Raw genomic sequence first — 16060 nt, 5'->3', positions numbered from 1 at the left:
AACACGCTCGTGAATGGATTACAAAGCAAGTTTCCAAAACAATATATATGTATGTGTGTGTGTACTTAAGCCAATATAACATTCTCTCATGACGTCAGTCGTACAGAATCCCTTAAGTGTATCTCTGGGTATGTAGGGGCAATCAGACAGACAGACAATACGTAGGGGAGAGGCAAGGCGTAGGTGTTATTCTTACTGCGCCCACATTCCGTTATATATGTACATATATTTTTAAATATGTGCCACATGGAAATTATATATAAGAAAATAAGAAACCTGACTATAAGGTACTCTATAAGAAAAGTTTTTTTAGATAGATTAATTATATATAATATATGAATTACACATGCATAAGTAGAGGATTCCTAGCTTTTTCTTAACATATTTAATATATTGTGTATTAAAATTAGCTTAAATTCGCAATTAAAAAATAGAAATTTGTAGAAAAAACCTATGTTGTTTTTTTAAAAGCCAAGCTGATAAGAACAAATTTGGCGGATGTACACTCACACAGTCATAAATATATAGGGTAAATTTAGATATGGCTATAACGCAAAAATGCTTCCTGGTTTAAGAAACTACTAATCCAGTTTTTATACATATAGGAAAATTGTTAAATTAGATACATATGTTTTTTATTATTAATAACAATTAAGTTTAACATGAAATAGAAGCTGATTAACCAGTTCACCGCGCATTTTCGAGTGAAAGATACGACATACATACATACATACATACATACATAGATATATAGATTGTTAGATAGATACGCAAATCTTTAGCCCAAGGACATTGTTTGGTTGTATAATAGATATGAGAATCTATAGCCGATATGGCAGAAGAATTCATGACTATTATCTAATACGCACACTGCACACGCACACAAACACACAAAGAGGCGACCTTGAAAGTTTCATTCACTTCACACGAACACAGCAAGGGAGCGGGGCCGGTGTGCGGAGCGAGCAGCACTATCAGCTAGAGAAATACGCCAAAAGAACAACAAACAAACAAATGGCAGCCCCCAATACTCACGCACACACACACACACGCGCACACTTTTGCATAATAGTTGTCTATGTAGTGAGGCATACAAACAAATTAATTCCGACAGCTCAACCAAAATTTTCGGCTCGCTTGATATGAAATACACACAAACACGCACTCACACACAGAGCTATAATAGAAAAGAACACACACACACACACTCGCGCGCGCTCCCATGTGTGTGTGTAGACAGAAGAGAGCGAGCGAGAGCGAGAGGTGCGCCTGCCATATTGGTAATGTTCTGAGTCAAAAAACGCAACTAAATTAAAATTTGACATTGAAATTTTTCGTTCGTCGTCGCTTCGTATCTCTCGTGCTCTCCCGCTCGCACCAATCTAAATCAATAAATAAAAGTTTAGCGCGTGCAGCCTAGAGAGCGAGTGAGCGCGCGAGAGTCGTATGCAAGCTGTTCTCGCGCTCGGTTTAATTCTCACTTGCTTCCTTCGTTCGTTCGTTCGCTCTCTGTGCTCGCAGCGCCAATGCGGAAATGTTCGTACAGGTTTATTTTATTTATTTATTTATTTAGTTTTTTTTTTTTTAAGAAACAGACGCAAGTTCAACGTATCGTGCAATAAAATTGAATTTTCGACAAAATATTTAGGCAGTTGTTGGGTTCAAAAAACGCAGCTGAGGTCACGCATATTTTGAATGCGGCGCCTTGTAAAATGGGCGTGCACGGCCGCCCATCTCGGGCTGGTTCATTGAATTATTATTTGTATTATTATTTTATTTATTTATTTATTTTTTTTTTTTGGGGAAACATGTGAGCAAAGCGTAAACGTGCCAGCGATGCGCTGCGATTATGCAATAATGCCATTCGCACTGCATTAATTTAATTCAAATTAATGATCGGCGAACGACCGCGCGATTCATACAAAATGCGTGCATTGACTTGACTTGACTTCACTGATTTTTTTTTTTTTTTAGGTGCCTTGCACTTTCTGGAGCAGCTGTTAAGGTTGACGATCGAGCTTGGCTGTGCTGGGGCGTGGGAACATACTTAGTATGAGTTATTAAAATGCAGCAGTAGCAGTGAATGAATGAGCGAGAGAGAGAGAGAGCAAAAGGGAGAGCTGTGAATCACTTTAGGAATTCAAATATTCTGGGGGTTCTCGCTGCGTTGACTCCGCTCAAAAGGGTGAACAGTCTCTCTGCGCTGTCTAAATAAGATTCGTTTTAAGTAATGCACTCTCAAATGACTGCCTCACTGCTGAATTATAATCAAATGAGATGGATTGAGAGAGCTAGATACTGTGCTACTGATATTATTGTGTGATGCAAATAAGGAATGGAATGCTTGACATATCAAAATTGACGGCCCTCAGTGACTACACGAGTAGTCATCAAGAGATTGCGAGAGAGATGCGCATGGGAGCATGATGAATATTATTTGTGTGATTGCAATAAAAGTGAATGGAAAATGCTTGATCGCTAGAGGGAGAGTGAGAGAGAGAGAGAGAGAGAGAGAGAGAGAGAGAGAGAGAGAGAGGAGAGAGAGGAGAGAGAGAGAGAGAGAAGAGAGAGAGAGAGAGAGAGAGAGAGAGAGAGAGAGGGAGAGAGCTGCGAAATGAACTTAAGTAATAAAGTCTGTAGATCTTTTTTTTTACCTAAGCATTATTCTCTCTGACTTAATACTAATCTAGACTACAATAATCTAGAATCATAAGAAATAATTCTAAAATAGATCGTTATACTGCCAATCATAGATCAATATAGGTTTTTGATTGAAAACCAAGATTCTGAAGAAGAATTCGAAATAAATAAATGGGAATAAAATAATATAAGTTAATAGAAATATGGATTAATATAATAGAACTGCTCATCATGGGATTGTTGTATATTGATATTCATATATGGGAATGGTAATTCTTGTTTGCATAGAAAATGAACGTAGATTAAAGGAATGATCATCATTAGACATAGAAGTGATCTAAATATGATAATAATAATAATATAGAACATAATATAATAATAATATATATAATAATAATATAATAATAATATAGAAAATTATCTAAAAATAATAAAATAAATAATTAAACATAGATAATGACAAATTTTAAATGATATATTAGTCAATAAGTTAAAGCAATCAAATAGCTCAGACATCTGATTGCCCTATTATGCTAATGATCATAAGCCGTTTAATGAATTATGTCTATGAGGATCATAATGATCTCAATGGCCAACTGCAAACATTGCTTTGCCTAATTTACTTCGTCTTAAATCTGCAGGTAAAAGTATAGCCCACAATAAATTCGCATAAAGTTGCAACACACACACACACACACTCACACACACACACACACACACACACACACACACACACACATTTGAAAATAATTGCAAAAAAATAAAAAAGGGTTTTACTTTCAATTAAATAGTTTTCACTTTTACTTGCTGCCTCTCCCTCTCTCTTTCTCTGCATAGAGAATTGTCCGGGGCTCCGTTGGGTCTTTGACCGTTTCAATAAATTTCTAAAATGCACAAATAATTGTGCCAATAAAAATAAACACGACGCAGAAAAACTTTCCAAGCAAAAGTTCAAACGCCGCCTACGAAAAGCGAATAAAAATAAAATAAAGAAAAACAACCAAAATGAAGAAAGAAACGAAAAACTGCAAAGCAAATAACTTTTCTTTCTGCACAATTGTAGCGAGGCGAGGCGAGGCGAGGCGCCGCTTGAGCTTGCATTGACTTTCACCGACATTTCAACAAAGCCAGAGCTCACTGTGGCTAGGGATACGATCAGCGCAGCGCGGCAACCGGACGGACGAGTCGGTGTCGTGGCCGGAGTAGTTTGGAGTCGTCGAAAATGTCAAAGACAATTTGACAGCGAATTTAAATTAAGTGCAACCGCAACAAGAGAGGCCAAAAGCAAAAGAGAGAGAGGCACAGAGAGAGAGAGAGAGAGGGGGGGGGGGGGGAAGGGGCTTGTGGGTAGGCGCCTCAAGTGCGTTCAAGTGCTGCTGCGTTTTGGCCATAAATTGACTGCGCATGCGCAGTGAAAACTAAAAGTGAATTTCTGCAGTTGCATTCGCTGCGCTTCGTTTCGGCTCGCTTTGCTTTGCTTTGCTTTGCTTTTCACTTTCGTTTTCGCAATTGAAATTAAAAACTTGGCTAACGGATGCATTTACAAATGCCAACTGCACACACACATGCATATCGGGGTAGCAATGAACTTGGCTTGGCATATCAAATGCATTCGCCCAGTCGCCCAGTTTTTTGTTTTTGTTTGGAGAAATGCAACGCCAACAGACGCAAATAAATAAACGTATTTTGGTTTTGTGTTTTTGTTTTTTTTTTTTTTTTGCCTGCTTGTTTTTTAAATAATAGATGCAAATAAACAAAAAAGAAAACAAAAATGCAAACGCATAATACGACGACATATAAACATCATTTGGCTTTGGCTTTGGCCATAGACACAAATTTCACTTTCCTCGGGACAGGGCGTGCAAATAAATATGCGACGGGCCATTCAGATTAGATTGGACTCGAGCTAAAGTTATTGAGCTGCATTTTTCAACAGCAACAACAACAACAACAACTGTTAAGAAATGTAAAGAAAAGTTAATGGAGCGAGCTGAGGCCAGTGAAAATTGCAGGCGAAATGTAAAAATGGGAGATATATGGGAGTAGACATAGAGATGAGAGCTGCTATAGGCATATACTTGAAATGCATAGGCAAATAATTAAATATCATTATTATTAAGAGTACTCTAAGCTTGTCTGCTAAGATTACATCAGTAATCTAGTCGAAGCCTTTAATGCTCAGCATATATGATAATATAATTATTATTTGATGAAATTTATAGTATATTATCTTATTAAATTAATCCAAATTCAACTGAGTTTGGCTTGGCTAATAAAACTTGAATTTCTAGCTAGATCTGTTTGATTTTATTTTTGTTTGAATATCAATTAGGTATATAATATTGTAATTAGTATATTAAATGAGGTATTTAGGTTTTAATGTAAATATTTTTTTCGGGATTTAGCCACTGTATTTTATAATGCTAATAAGATAAATAATGTCGCCAACAGTAATATCTAATGATGCATTTAAAATATCTTAAATAAAAAATTAGCTACTAGTGGTAATACGTATGGCAAGGGAACGTGAACAATAACTAAGTACAAACAAAAACACTTACAAATAAAAAATAAATAAATAAAATAAGAAACTATATAACTATAAAAAAAGTAAAAAAAAAAATAAATAAAAAAAAAAACTATATTCAAAAATTTATAACTAAAAAATAAAAATAATGAAATTTATTATTTTGAAAAGAAAAAAAAAAAATAAATGAATAAAATTCAAGAATATAAATGTGAAGAATATTATCATTAAAATACATTCAAAATGAAAAATAAATATCAAAACCAATAAAAAATTTTTTTTTTAATTATAACTAATTGACAAAATTTAAATATAAAAAAAAATTTAATAATTACACAAAATAACATAACATGTTAAAAATGCTCAATAAATGTGCAAATCAAATTGAATATAATAATACATATTTATATATATTTTTTATTTTTTAGTTTGATAATTTTAAAATTTGTTAATTATTTAATTTGTTAATTTTGTCAATTTATGATGAATATTTCGTTGACATTTCAATCCACATTTAAATTTGACTATAAAACTAAATCAGAATCAATGTTAAGCGTTGCAAGCTCAGCTATACTACATCTGGAGTCTGGAGCTGGATTTATTGCAGCTTCAGCGCAATAAACACTGTCGGTGCGTATAGCTCGTCTGCTGCCCATACTTATAACGTCATTAATAGGGGGTTTTACCTTGACTCATCGCTCTGAACTCGAGCTGAGTCTGCGCGACTGCAGCGCAGTGATTTATAAGTTGTTGCTTTAGATAACCCAAGCAGGGTGACTGGCAGTCAGTGCATTAACTCTCTTCCTGACATTGAGATACAGTTATTTTTACAACTCAATACACACGTAGTACATGCATACGAGTTAATTGAACCCGGTCGAACTTCGAGCTGGACTCGCGCCTCGCACTTCTCGCATTGTATGCGGAACGACCTTGTTGACTGAGTGAACGACTGACTGAACGATTCGGAAGCGTTACTTTGGCTAACCAATTAACATGACGTCAAAAAGTCAATACACTCATTAAAACCTTAGCCTTAACACCCCGAAAAGCCAATTATATATATCTATATATATACATACGTATATAAGCTTCCGTTTCGATCTGTTGCCAACTGCGAGCATTTTGGTTTTGTTTTAGACTCAGCTCAGACTTAGGCCTATTGCAATATTAATTTAAAGTCCAAGGTTCTTGAGGCGGAAACAGGCGGTCAATGCTGCGACTAGCCTAGACATTAATACAGTGAGCACTCGATATGAGCATTGGAATTGGACGATAAGCCAAAGGAGCTTATAAAGTTTTATTCCTAGATCTTAAAAATTGATTATACAAAATATTAATTTATATATACAAACATTATTATTATATTATATTACTCATTGATATATTTTTTTTTTATATATTTCATATATAAAGGAGCCTTTAAAGTTTTATTCCTAGATCTTAAAAAATTATTATACAAAATATTAATTTATATATATATTATTATTTTATTATATTACTCATTGATATATATTTTATATATAATTTTATAGATCTTTCTGCACTTCCAACTGAATTTCTTCAGTTTTCCCAGGCTAGTTCAGCTCTTTCTCTCGCTCCCTCTCTCCCTCTTCCACACTATCCTTATATTTACAGTTTTTCCTTCCCCAAAGAACTCACCAATATTCAGCTCTGGTTCACCCTTGACCGAACTGGCGACAGTTGTATCCATAACTGGGTAGGATTTGATATATTCCGGCGTCTGTGGACGCGAATCGGCGGGCATGACCACAATTTGGCCATTATTGGGCTGAGCGGCGGGCACAGCGACCGTTAGCTGATGATGATGATGTTGTTGATGATGATGATGAAGATGTTGCTGTTGCTGTTGCTGTTGACTATGATGATGTCCAGCATTTGGATAGCCATGCACGTTGGCGCCCTCTGTCGCCTGATGATGATACATGGCGGCCATATGATGATGGGCATGATGGGGCGACGGCTCGAAGGGCGACTGCTGCTGCTGCTGCGGTTGCTGGTGGGGCAACAGCTGTGGCGCCTCGGTGGTGCTGACCACCACACTGGAGCTGGACTTGTTCACATAGATGACATTGCTGTGCGGCATTTTGCTGGCCAGTGCCACACCTGTGGGCGGCACAGTATCCATTTCTGTGACAGGTGCGACCTGGTGCTGATGATGGTATTCCGTCTTGAAGAAGACGGCGCTGCCGCTTGGCTGCTGCGGCTGCGGCTGCTGCTGCTGCTGCTGCTGCTGCGACGGCGACTGCGACTGAGACTGTGACTGGGATTGGGTTTGGGTTTGCGTTTGTGGCGCCTGTTGGCCCACAATTAGTTTGCTGTGTTGGTAGTAGGTGGAGACGCTTGTGTTGGGCGGCAGCTTGAGCGCATTCTCCAAATGGGATCGGCCAGCCATGAGCAGCTGGGAATTGCTGGCGGTGGTGCTGCTGGGCTGGCCCAGGCAGATCACCGAGGTTGTCTTTGACTCAGACGCTTCCATGGCGCTGCTGCTCGGCTGACAATCGGAGCTGTCCGCGGACATGAGCATTTTGCGTGTGGACGTGTGAACGGGATCGATGGACGACACTGCACTTGGTATTCAAATCAAATGGATTATCTCAATCTGGCCTAAACAGGCATTGTTGTTGGTGCACTTGTTATTGTATTATTGCGGGCGATTGCCACAATTGAATATTGCATTTGCATGCAGCAATTTCTTCACAGGAGAAACACTTGGATTTGTCACTTTCAGAAGGATATTTAAATATTTTTCCAAAATATTTTATCAAATTTTTTAAAATTATTATTTTATTATATTTTTCATATACATGTATTTTTTTTCAAATTTTTTGCCAACTTAACCGATGTGCGCAACGCGAAGTACACGTAAAAAAACGTTAACGACAGCGAATTTTATAGCGAACGACAGCGACGACGACGACGACGACGGAGCTAACGACGATCCGTTCGCTGCGATGTTTCAACGTTGAATGAAAGGAAAATCAACACTCGCATTGGATCTTGTTTAATTTTTTCGGCCAGCCGTCGTTGCCGTCGCCGTCGGCAGAGCGTGAGAGAGCGTGTGGCCTGTGAGAGAGCGCCACTCGCTCACGTGCTCTTGAAATATATGTATGTAATGTAACATGTGTCGGCGGGGCGAGCATAAGAAAACAAAACATCAACAAGAGCGAGCGCGCTGAGTATGTGTGTGTGTGAGTGAGTGTGTGTGTGTGCTGGAAGAGAGAGAGCAAGAGTGAGAGCGAGATCTAACTGCTGTTCGCTTACGTAGCGCACTTGAGGGTGTTGCTTAGACACTCACACACACACACACACACACACACACATAGAAACACTCACTCTCTAGTTAGCCACCCCAGCAGCGCCCAATTTGTCAGCTTGGTAGCCCTTTTAACTACCCTGGCAACAGGCGGTTGCTGTTACTCTCTCCCTCTCGCTCTCTCTCTCTCTCTCTCTCTCTCTCTCTCTCTCGTTCGTTGCCGTGTCGAGTGAAACACATGTCGCCAATAAAACCGATAGCCGGCCCAAGGTAAACGCCGCACAGCGGTTAATGTACTCTTTTAGCAATGATGATTCCCATTGCCAGGCATTTTAATCATTAACATCAATATCATGATCATCATCATCATCATCATCATCATCACTATTATTATCATGCATGAACATATAAGCTAGTTCATGGCGCTCCATGCGTTCGCTCAACAAGTTCAATAAAACTTAGCCAAGTTCATGCGCTCAGTGAAATGCTGTTTTCTTTCGGAATTTTTTTTTTCTTCGCTTTTTTTCGAAAATTTTGTATTTCGAATGCAATTTATTTAATTACCACTTGTTGCGTGTATAATTAAAATTATATCACAATACAATGCAGGCGCCCGAGTCATTGACACGATGCCGTTGACATTTCGAGTTGAGCGAATTCATAAATGATTTTCAATTAAATGAAATGTAAATAAATATTTACATATGCATACATACTATATATAAGACAACCCGTTGAGCCGCCTTCTGCCTAGGTCAATGTGAGATTCATTTCCTGTTGTCAACGGAATCGAGTGCCACGTGTGGCCGGCTAGGCTGCTGTGCTTCTTCTTCTTTATGCTCTGTCTACGTCTCTAGCCAAGGTTAAGGCTCGCAGTCTCACTCTCCCACTCGTTCGCTCTCGTCTCCCCAACGTTTGCGTGGGCGCTCGACTTTTCGGTTTTCCGACAAAAATAACTTGCTGCAAGTTATTTTCCCCCAGATATTTTCAGCATATTTCAGTGTTATTTATCGGGGAAATGTTTTTCAAAACAACACGAAAATTCCAGAGAACTGTGGGTGTGTCAACCACAGAGATTCATTGACTATGCCAATTGTTTATTGTGTATTGAAAATCTGATCTGTTCATAAATCGGATATATACTTATAGACAAGATACTCTTAATGAAAATTGTCATTCGATAATCCCTGATTCACACACATGCACATAAGTATGCCACAGCGTAAAGTCAACAAACAGAGTTGAGCAAGAAAAAAAAAAACAAATTCTCTTACAATTCCAGACTGTACGAAAATAAACATTTAACTTCCTTATTAATGCAATTTCAATAATAATAACAAGTTCGTTTAAAAATAAATGAGCAGACAAAACGAAAGTGGAGATCAGAGAGAGAGAGAGAGAGAGAGAGAGAGAGAGAAAGAGTAAGATGGACAACAGAGCACTGCATGCATTCTGATCGATCTGGCAGCCCTGGCTGCATGCAGCAGTTCAAGTGGAGGTCAAGTTCAACAGAAAATCGGGTAGCTGAGCTGACTCGATGTCGAGCCGATGTCGATGGCTCTCAAGAGTTCACAGCCGTTTCATGATCGCTCGCGTCTCAACATGCATTATTTAAATCACTTTTTCTCTTTTTATACATATAAATATATTTTTTTTGTATTTTTTACAAGCGCCAATTTGAGCGGAGTTTACAAGTGATGCCAACGATTCGCAACGTCATGATCACAAACAGCAACAAAAACAACAACATTTTGGCTGCGTCATGAACAATGCATTCGCCATGATCGGACGACGATCGCCGAGGCGAATGCACCCCAACCAAATGTCATTGGCTTCGAATGGATATGCCGCATAGGCCTCCACTTCGACTTCGACTTCGAGTTCGACTTGGTTTTCGACTTTGCCTTAATGTGCAACAACAATAAATTTGGTTATCAGTGTGGTGCAGCATCAACTTGATCTTGAGCGCCTATCGAAAGGACTGCCAACAATGGACTTTAACGCCGAGCAAGTAGTTGACCGATAATTGAAACAGGGCCAGCGTAACAAAGAGCGAGAAAGAGAGAGAGAGAGTGAAGCAGTAAGGGAGTGAATGCGATTAATATAAGTCAAGTCACTTAATAATAGAAATCCATTGTAGATTTAAATAATTTGCGCCTATTAACTTGACTTTTCTCTGAGCTGTTAAGGTTAAGGATTTCAGCTTTATATTAAATATATATATATTATATAGATATTATATCTCAATAGCCTCATACTGTTATATTATTATATAAGATTTATATGACTAAAATATAATTAAAATTTAAGCAAAGCTTACTTTTTATAATGAAAGATATAACAATTCTAATAGAACTAATTCGAGCTAAAAACTTTAGCTTTCAACTTTTTTTATAGCTTATCATAATCAAAATTTTACTGAACTTGTTCGCACAGGGAACTGTATAGTTAATTATAGAACAGCTTTAAAATTCAAGGTGTTGTTCAAGATAAAAAGTGAAATGTCATTATTTAAGAAAAAAGTTTTGATTCTGAATATTAAATATTAATTGATGATTTTAATAATAAAAAAAATTAAATAAATAAAAAATAAATAATAAATAAATAAATAAATGAAAACTAAATAAGGCTTTCCTTTAATAATTGATGGAGATCAGGAGTAAGGATCTAATTTATCAATTTATATTTAGTTTTAATTCAAAATTCTTAATAATATTGTATTAATTGACCATATATGTTAATAATATTTAGTATTAAAAAAATTCTTTATATATAGGGTAGATGGTGTAAAGTTAATAAATGTAAAATTTGTAATATTGAAATAAATTGTTTATATATAAATTATATAGTGTAAAGTTGAAAAATATTGTAAGGGATAAAGATCACATATTGAAAAGTTAGAAAGGTATGAATAAAATATGTAAATATTATGTACGAAATATTTTGTGATATATTGTATTTACATATATTTAAGTAATATATACTGCAATTTATCTTTCAATTTAATTATTTTCAAGTATTGCAAGTCCATTAAACTATTCGGTCAATTATTTATTGGGCTTCATATACCGCATGAACCCATAATATGCAGCCATAGAATGATCATGGATGAACTTCATTCCAAGATCTTCAAGGTATACAGATGTATACATCCATATGTATCACTTATGTATGTATGTATGTAGGTAGGTAGGTATTGTGTATAAAGTTCGTAGAACGATCATGAGTTTGCGAATTATGTCGCCCCCGAGTTGTTAATCGGTTAGGCCAGTCAGTCAGTCAGCGTTTACTTTATATATCATACATTTTGAGGCTTAATCAGAGCGACCTTCCGTTCTCTCACACTTCTCTCACTCTCTCTCTCTCTCTCTCTCTCTCTTTCTGTTTCACTGTCACATCAGATTCTCTTGCTGCTCTGTGACACGCGTTGGCCGCGCTCTTCATAAAGTTGAACGACTCTTGATGACTTTTTCCTTGGTAGTTGTTGTTGTTTTATTATTATTTATTTTATTATATTTTATTTTGTGCAAAAACTGTGTGATTAAGAGACAAAATAAACTTCCTTGATAACTTGTTAACAATTTGGGCAAGTAATTTCGTTTTGAGTTTTAGAACTGAAAAACCAGTTCTGTAGTTGTTGCTGTTGTTGTTGTTGTTATTGTTGTTTTTGCTGCTGCGATTGCGCAACTTTTGAACTTGCCAAAACGATTCGAATTATGTGAACGTGGGGCGGGCAGAGGGCAGAGGCTTTAGCCTCTAGAATATATCAGCCATCTGCTCTATGTTGGCTTATTTGTTTTATCTTCATATAGAACCGCACATACACACATATATGATGTATATATGTATTTGTATATCTATATAAATATCTGTATTGTTCGCTCTCACTATATAATTAACGCACAATGGGGAGGTGCGTGGTTCCTCTGACTGCCCCTACGTTTTGTTCTCTCTCCCTCACCCTCTCCCTCTCCCTCTCCCTCTCGCTCTGTCTGATCGTCTGTCTGTCTGTCTGTGTGTCTCTGCCACGTTTGTTGGTGTTCATGAACTCGGTCAATTTGAAGGCCAACACAATTTTGCGGTATACGCATAAAAAAATGTGTGTGTGTATTTCTTATAGTTTTTTTTTAATCTCGCTTCGTTTCGTAAATACCCTAACACAAAAGCTTAGATTGCGGGCTTGATATATGTGAAAGTCTTTTTAAGAGGAGGAAAGATAGAGCGAGAGAGAAACAGGAGCAATAAAAATAGCTTCAGTTGCTTACATAAAATTAAAATATTAAAAATTAAAAATTTGAAAACAGTTTAGAAAATTTCTAAATTATGCAAATTTTTATTTATAATAAATACAGCATATTATTTATTTTTTTATTCACATTTAAATATAGTAAATCACATTCGATTTAAATAAATTAAATTATTATTGCTCTTTATCATTTCATTAAAAATAAATTATATAAAATAAATTCAGCTGTTAACTAAATATACAAAAATAAAATATTTCACTTATATTTATTATATTATATTTTAAATAAATTGAAATAATAATAATAATTGAAATAAATTATTTCTGTCTTTTATTTTCCGAAATTTTTATTTTTTTATTCAACATTTTTATTCTGATATACATAATTCTCCATTAATTGAACATATTTTCCTAAGAGCATCTAGAATTCACTCAGCTTCCAGCATTTTCGAATGTACTCGAGCAATTTAGTTTTTTGCGTGGCTTTTTTTTATGTTGCCAGATTTTGATGCTAAGTGTGTGTATTTTTTTTTTTATATTTTTATTTTTGCAGGGTTGGTGATTACGCATAATTTTTTTGGCTGTCCAGAGAACTCATGATGTCATGCAGGCGGGAGCGAGAGAGGGAGAGCGGTAGAGCTCGAGTTTTTGGAAAAAACAAATGGATTTTCAAGGCTAAAAGATATGAGCAATTGGGAATGGCAACAATTGATCGAAGGAGCAGCTGCTATATAGCTTTTCCCATATACAATATATCTCTAAGCTATTATAATTTCTACATAGATAACGTTGTTTACGCAATGTTATCTATAAAGATGTAATACGCTACATATAAACCGAGTGCTAATAGGCTTATTTCTATACATGCCCGCATATTGTAAATAATGTCGTAATGACAATTGGCGTAACTACAAAAAAAAAAAACTTAAATAATAATAAACATTCACTCACACGCACACTCAGACACACTCTATATATATAAACATATATGTATATATTTATATTCTTATCGGTTATCGCTGTTATCAGCTGACAGCAGCGAAAAATGAAGGTCAGCAGCACAAATTCCTGATGGTTCGCTTATCTATTTTCCCCACAAGCAAAAATAAAACAAAAAGTGAGCGCGTCACTCCGATAAATATAGCCGAAAATCGTCGGAAACTATAGTCGTTGCTCATGAGCTGTCTGCAGCCGGCTATGGTAGACCTTCTAATATCAGAGTTGTCAAATTTTGTTCTATTTCATAAGTAAATTCAATTGGTTCTTTTGAAAGCGGTAAATACTATATTGTTTATTTTTATACCAGATCAGTTCATGGACGAACTTGTTCAACTGAACATCGTTCATGATTGAATGCAATCATTATGTATATTTCTGAATTAATTCAGTAGTTTACGTCAATAGAGCTAGCTGTAAACTATCATCACTCCAATTCGAGTCATAAAAGTAATTCATTTACTGAACCGGCCAACAACTTCACTAGTTCATTTTTAATAAAGTTCATTTTTAAAAGAATTAGTTCAGTTTACAGAACTTTTCAATAGAACTAGTTTTTGAGAATCTCTACATGCACTGCATTAATGGTTCATTAACTGAATTTAAGAACTAGTTCAGCATTTAATAGATTTAGTTTTAATAAACTATTTAAAACAAATCGTTTTTTACTGGTTTATTATTGATGACCATTGAATAGAATGGATTTTAATGAACTATTCAAAAGAACTGGTTTTTGATCAAGCCATTCTGAACAAATTTACAAATTTACAATAGACAAGTATATGGAGAGCAATATATGCGTATTATTGAAACAATTATAACAATCTAAACATCCATAAATATAATAATATTACATAATCATATCACCCAACATTTAGAGATAGTCTTCTTTGCGGTGAGTGCATCTCTTGGTCGTTTAATCGTGTTACGTTCGCTTAAATGCCTTATCAATGATTCGTTTTTGTAGTTTTCGCGCAAAAGGTGAAAATTCGATAAGAGTTTTCAAGGTCCACCCTTAACACTATCTAATAATAATAAAAAAGAAGCGCGTGCAAATCGAAATTGTTGTATTACACAATGTCTGGGAGTGAAAGAGAGAGGCTGATCGAGCGAGAAAGAGATACAGCTATGTATATTATATTCTTATCCGTCTTATTCAATTTGTGTGTTTAGGAAATACAAACGTTGAAAAGCTTTATTAGCCAAGGTCGGTGAAATTCGCGCATATGTTGGGGTTCTTTTTATACATTTTTATAAATTTTTTACTTTTTGTGCTGTTTTGCTAAATGCCAAAGCAAACAAAGGTTCAATGAGTACTTTTTTTTTTGAGCTATGACCCTGAAAGTGCATGGAAGTGAATTTTTTATTTAGATAGAATTTTATAATGTTTAAAGGAAATTCAATAAAAATGAATCTTTCAGCTCAACTATCTCCACTAAACATTCTCGACTTTTCCTTGAAGCAGCCATGAAATTTTCTGGCTGCCATAGAAGACTTCTACAGCGAAAGTCGCTTGAATTTCTAGCGTGTTCTATTTGCTGCTAATCTCTCTCGTTCTCTCACACGTTCTTTCTCTGCCTTTCTTTCTCTGCTGTTCTTGCATCTTGCAGTAGAACTTCTGTAGTACTTGAACTCGTTTTTCTGTTGTCTAAATGAAAAACTCCTTAAGTATCTATAATTATAAGAGGAAGACGCGTTGATCGTTTATCAAAAGAGAAAGAAGAAAGATGCAGGCGTAATCCTCTGCTGTTGTTGTTGTTGTTGCTCGTTCTATTGTTATTATCAGTGGACATGCAAGGGCAGGAAGCGCAGCACAATTTAATATGTATGTACAATAGCTGCTTATCAGTGGAAAATGCTTGCTTTGGCCCCGGGCCGCAGTGAAAATTAATCAAAAGTGCAGCAGACGCCTCCACTTGAGTGTGGCACAGAGACCCACGCACATGCACAAGCACACACACACACACACACACATACACTTATATATAGCGCGTCTCATTGAACGTTCAATGATCTATCCCAATAGCATCTCTTGCACATGCCCCGTTTTGAAAAGCGAACTCGACATTGAAAAAAAAATGTATACAAAACCAACAACAACAACAACAACGAAAGCAAAGCAATCATCCACAATTATCAACGGATGAGCGAGAGAGAAAGCATACGTTGAGTGTAAGCCACTGCGACTGAGCGAGCAAGCAAAGCGAACGAACGTAAGAGCGAGCGAGTGAGCGCAAAGTGCTGTAAACTGTGTGAAGTTCAAAGCCACTGCAATCGTAGCAGCAACAACAACAGCAACCACACGACAGCAACAGTAACTCAACGAAAGCTCTATGCACTCTCCCGCTCTCGCTCTCGCTCTCGCTTGACGCTC

At 36.3% G+C, this 16060-nt stretch overlaps 1 protein-coding gene across 3 annotated transcripts in view; it reads right to left on the bottom strand.

Moving 5' to 3' along the window:
* Positions 1 to 16060, bottom strand: part of Eip75B (Ecdysone-induced protein 75B) — a 119068-nt gene that overhangs the window by 50168 nt on the left and 52840 nt on the right. Inside the window, exon 1 of one of the 3 annotated variants that reach the window (XM_018101435.3) lies at positions 6830 to 8166. The exons of the other annotated variants lie outside the window; for them this stretch is intronic. Coding sequence (XP_017956924.1) covers positions 6830 to 7715 — 886 coding nt within the window. The 5' untranslated portion in view covers positions 7716 to 8166. Of the gene's footprint in view, positions 1 to 6829; positions 8167 to 16060 lie in introns of those variants that run through there. 3 annotated transcript variants of the gene reach the window in all.

Source organism: Drosophila navojoa, chromosome 4 (assembly GCF_054131105.1).
Source record: "Drosophila navojoa isolate 15081-1374.11 chromosome 4, UAZ_NAV_1.0, whole genome shotgun sequence".
Taxonomy (NCBI): domain Eukaryota; kingdom Metazoa; phylum Arthropoda; class Insecta; order Diptera; family Drosophilidae; genus Drosophila; species Drosophila navojoa.
The sequence above is the reverse complement of the archived record's forward strand: the minus strand, read 5'-3'. Positions and strand labels throughout refer to the sequence as shown.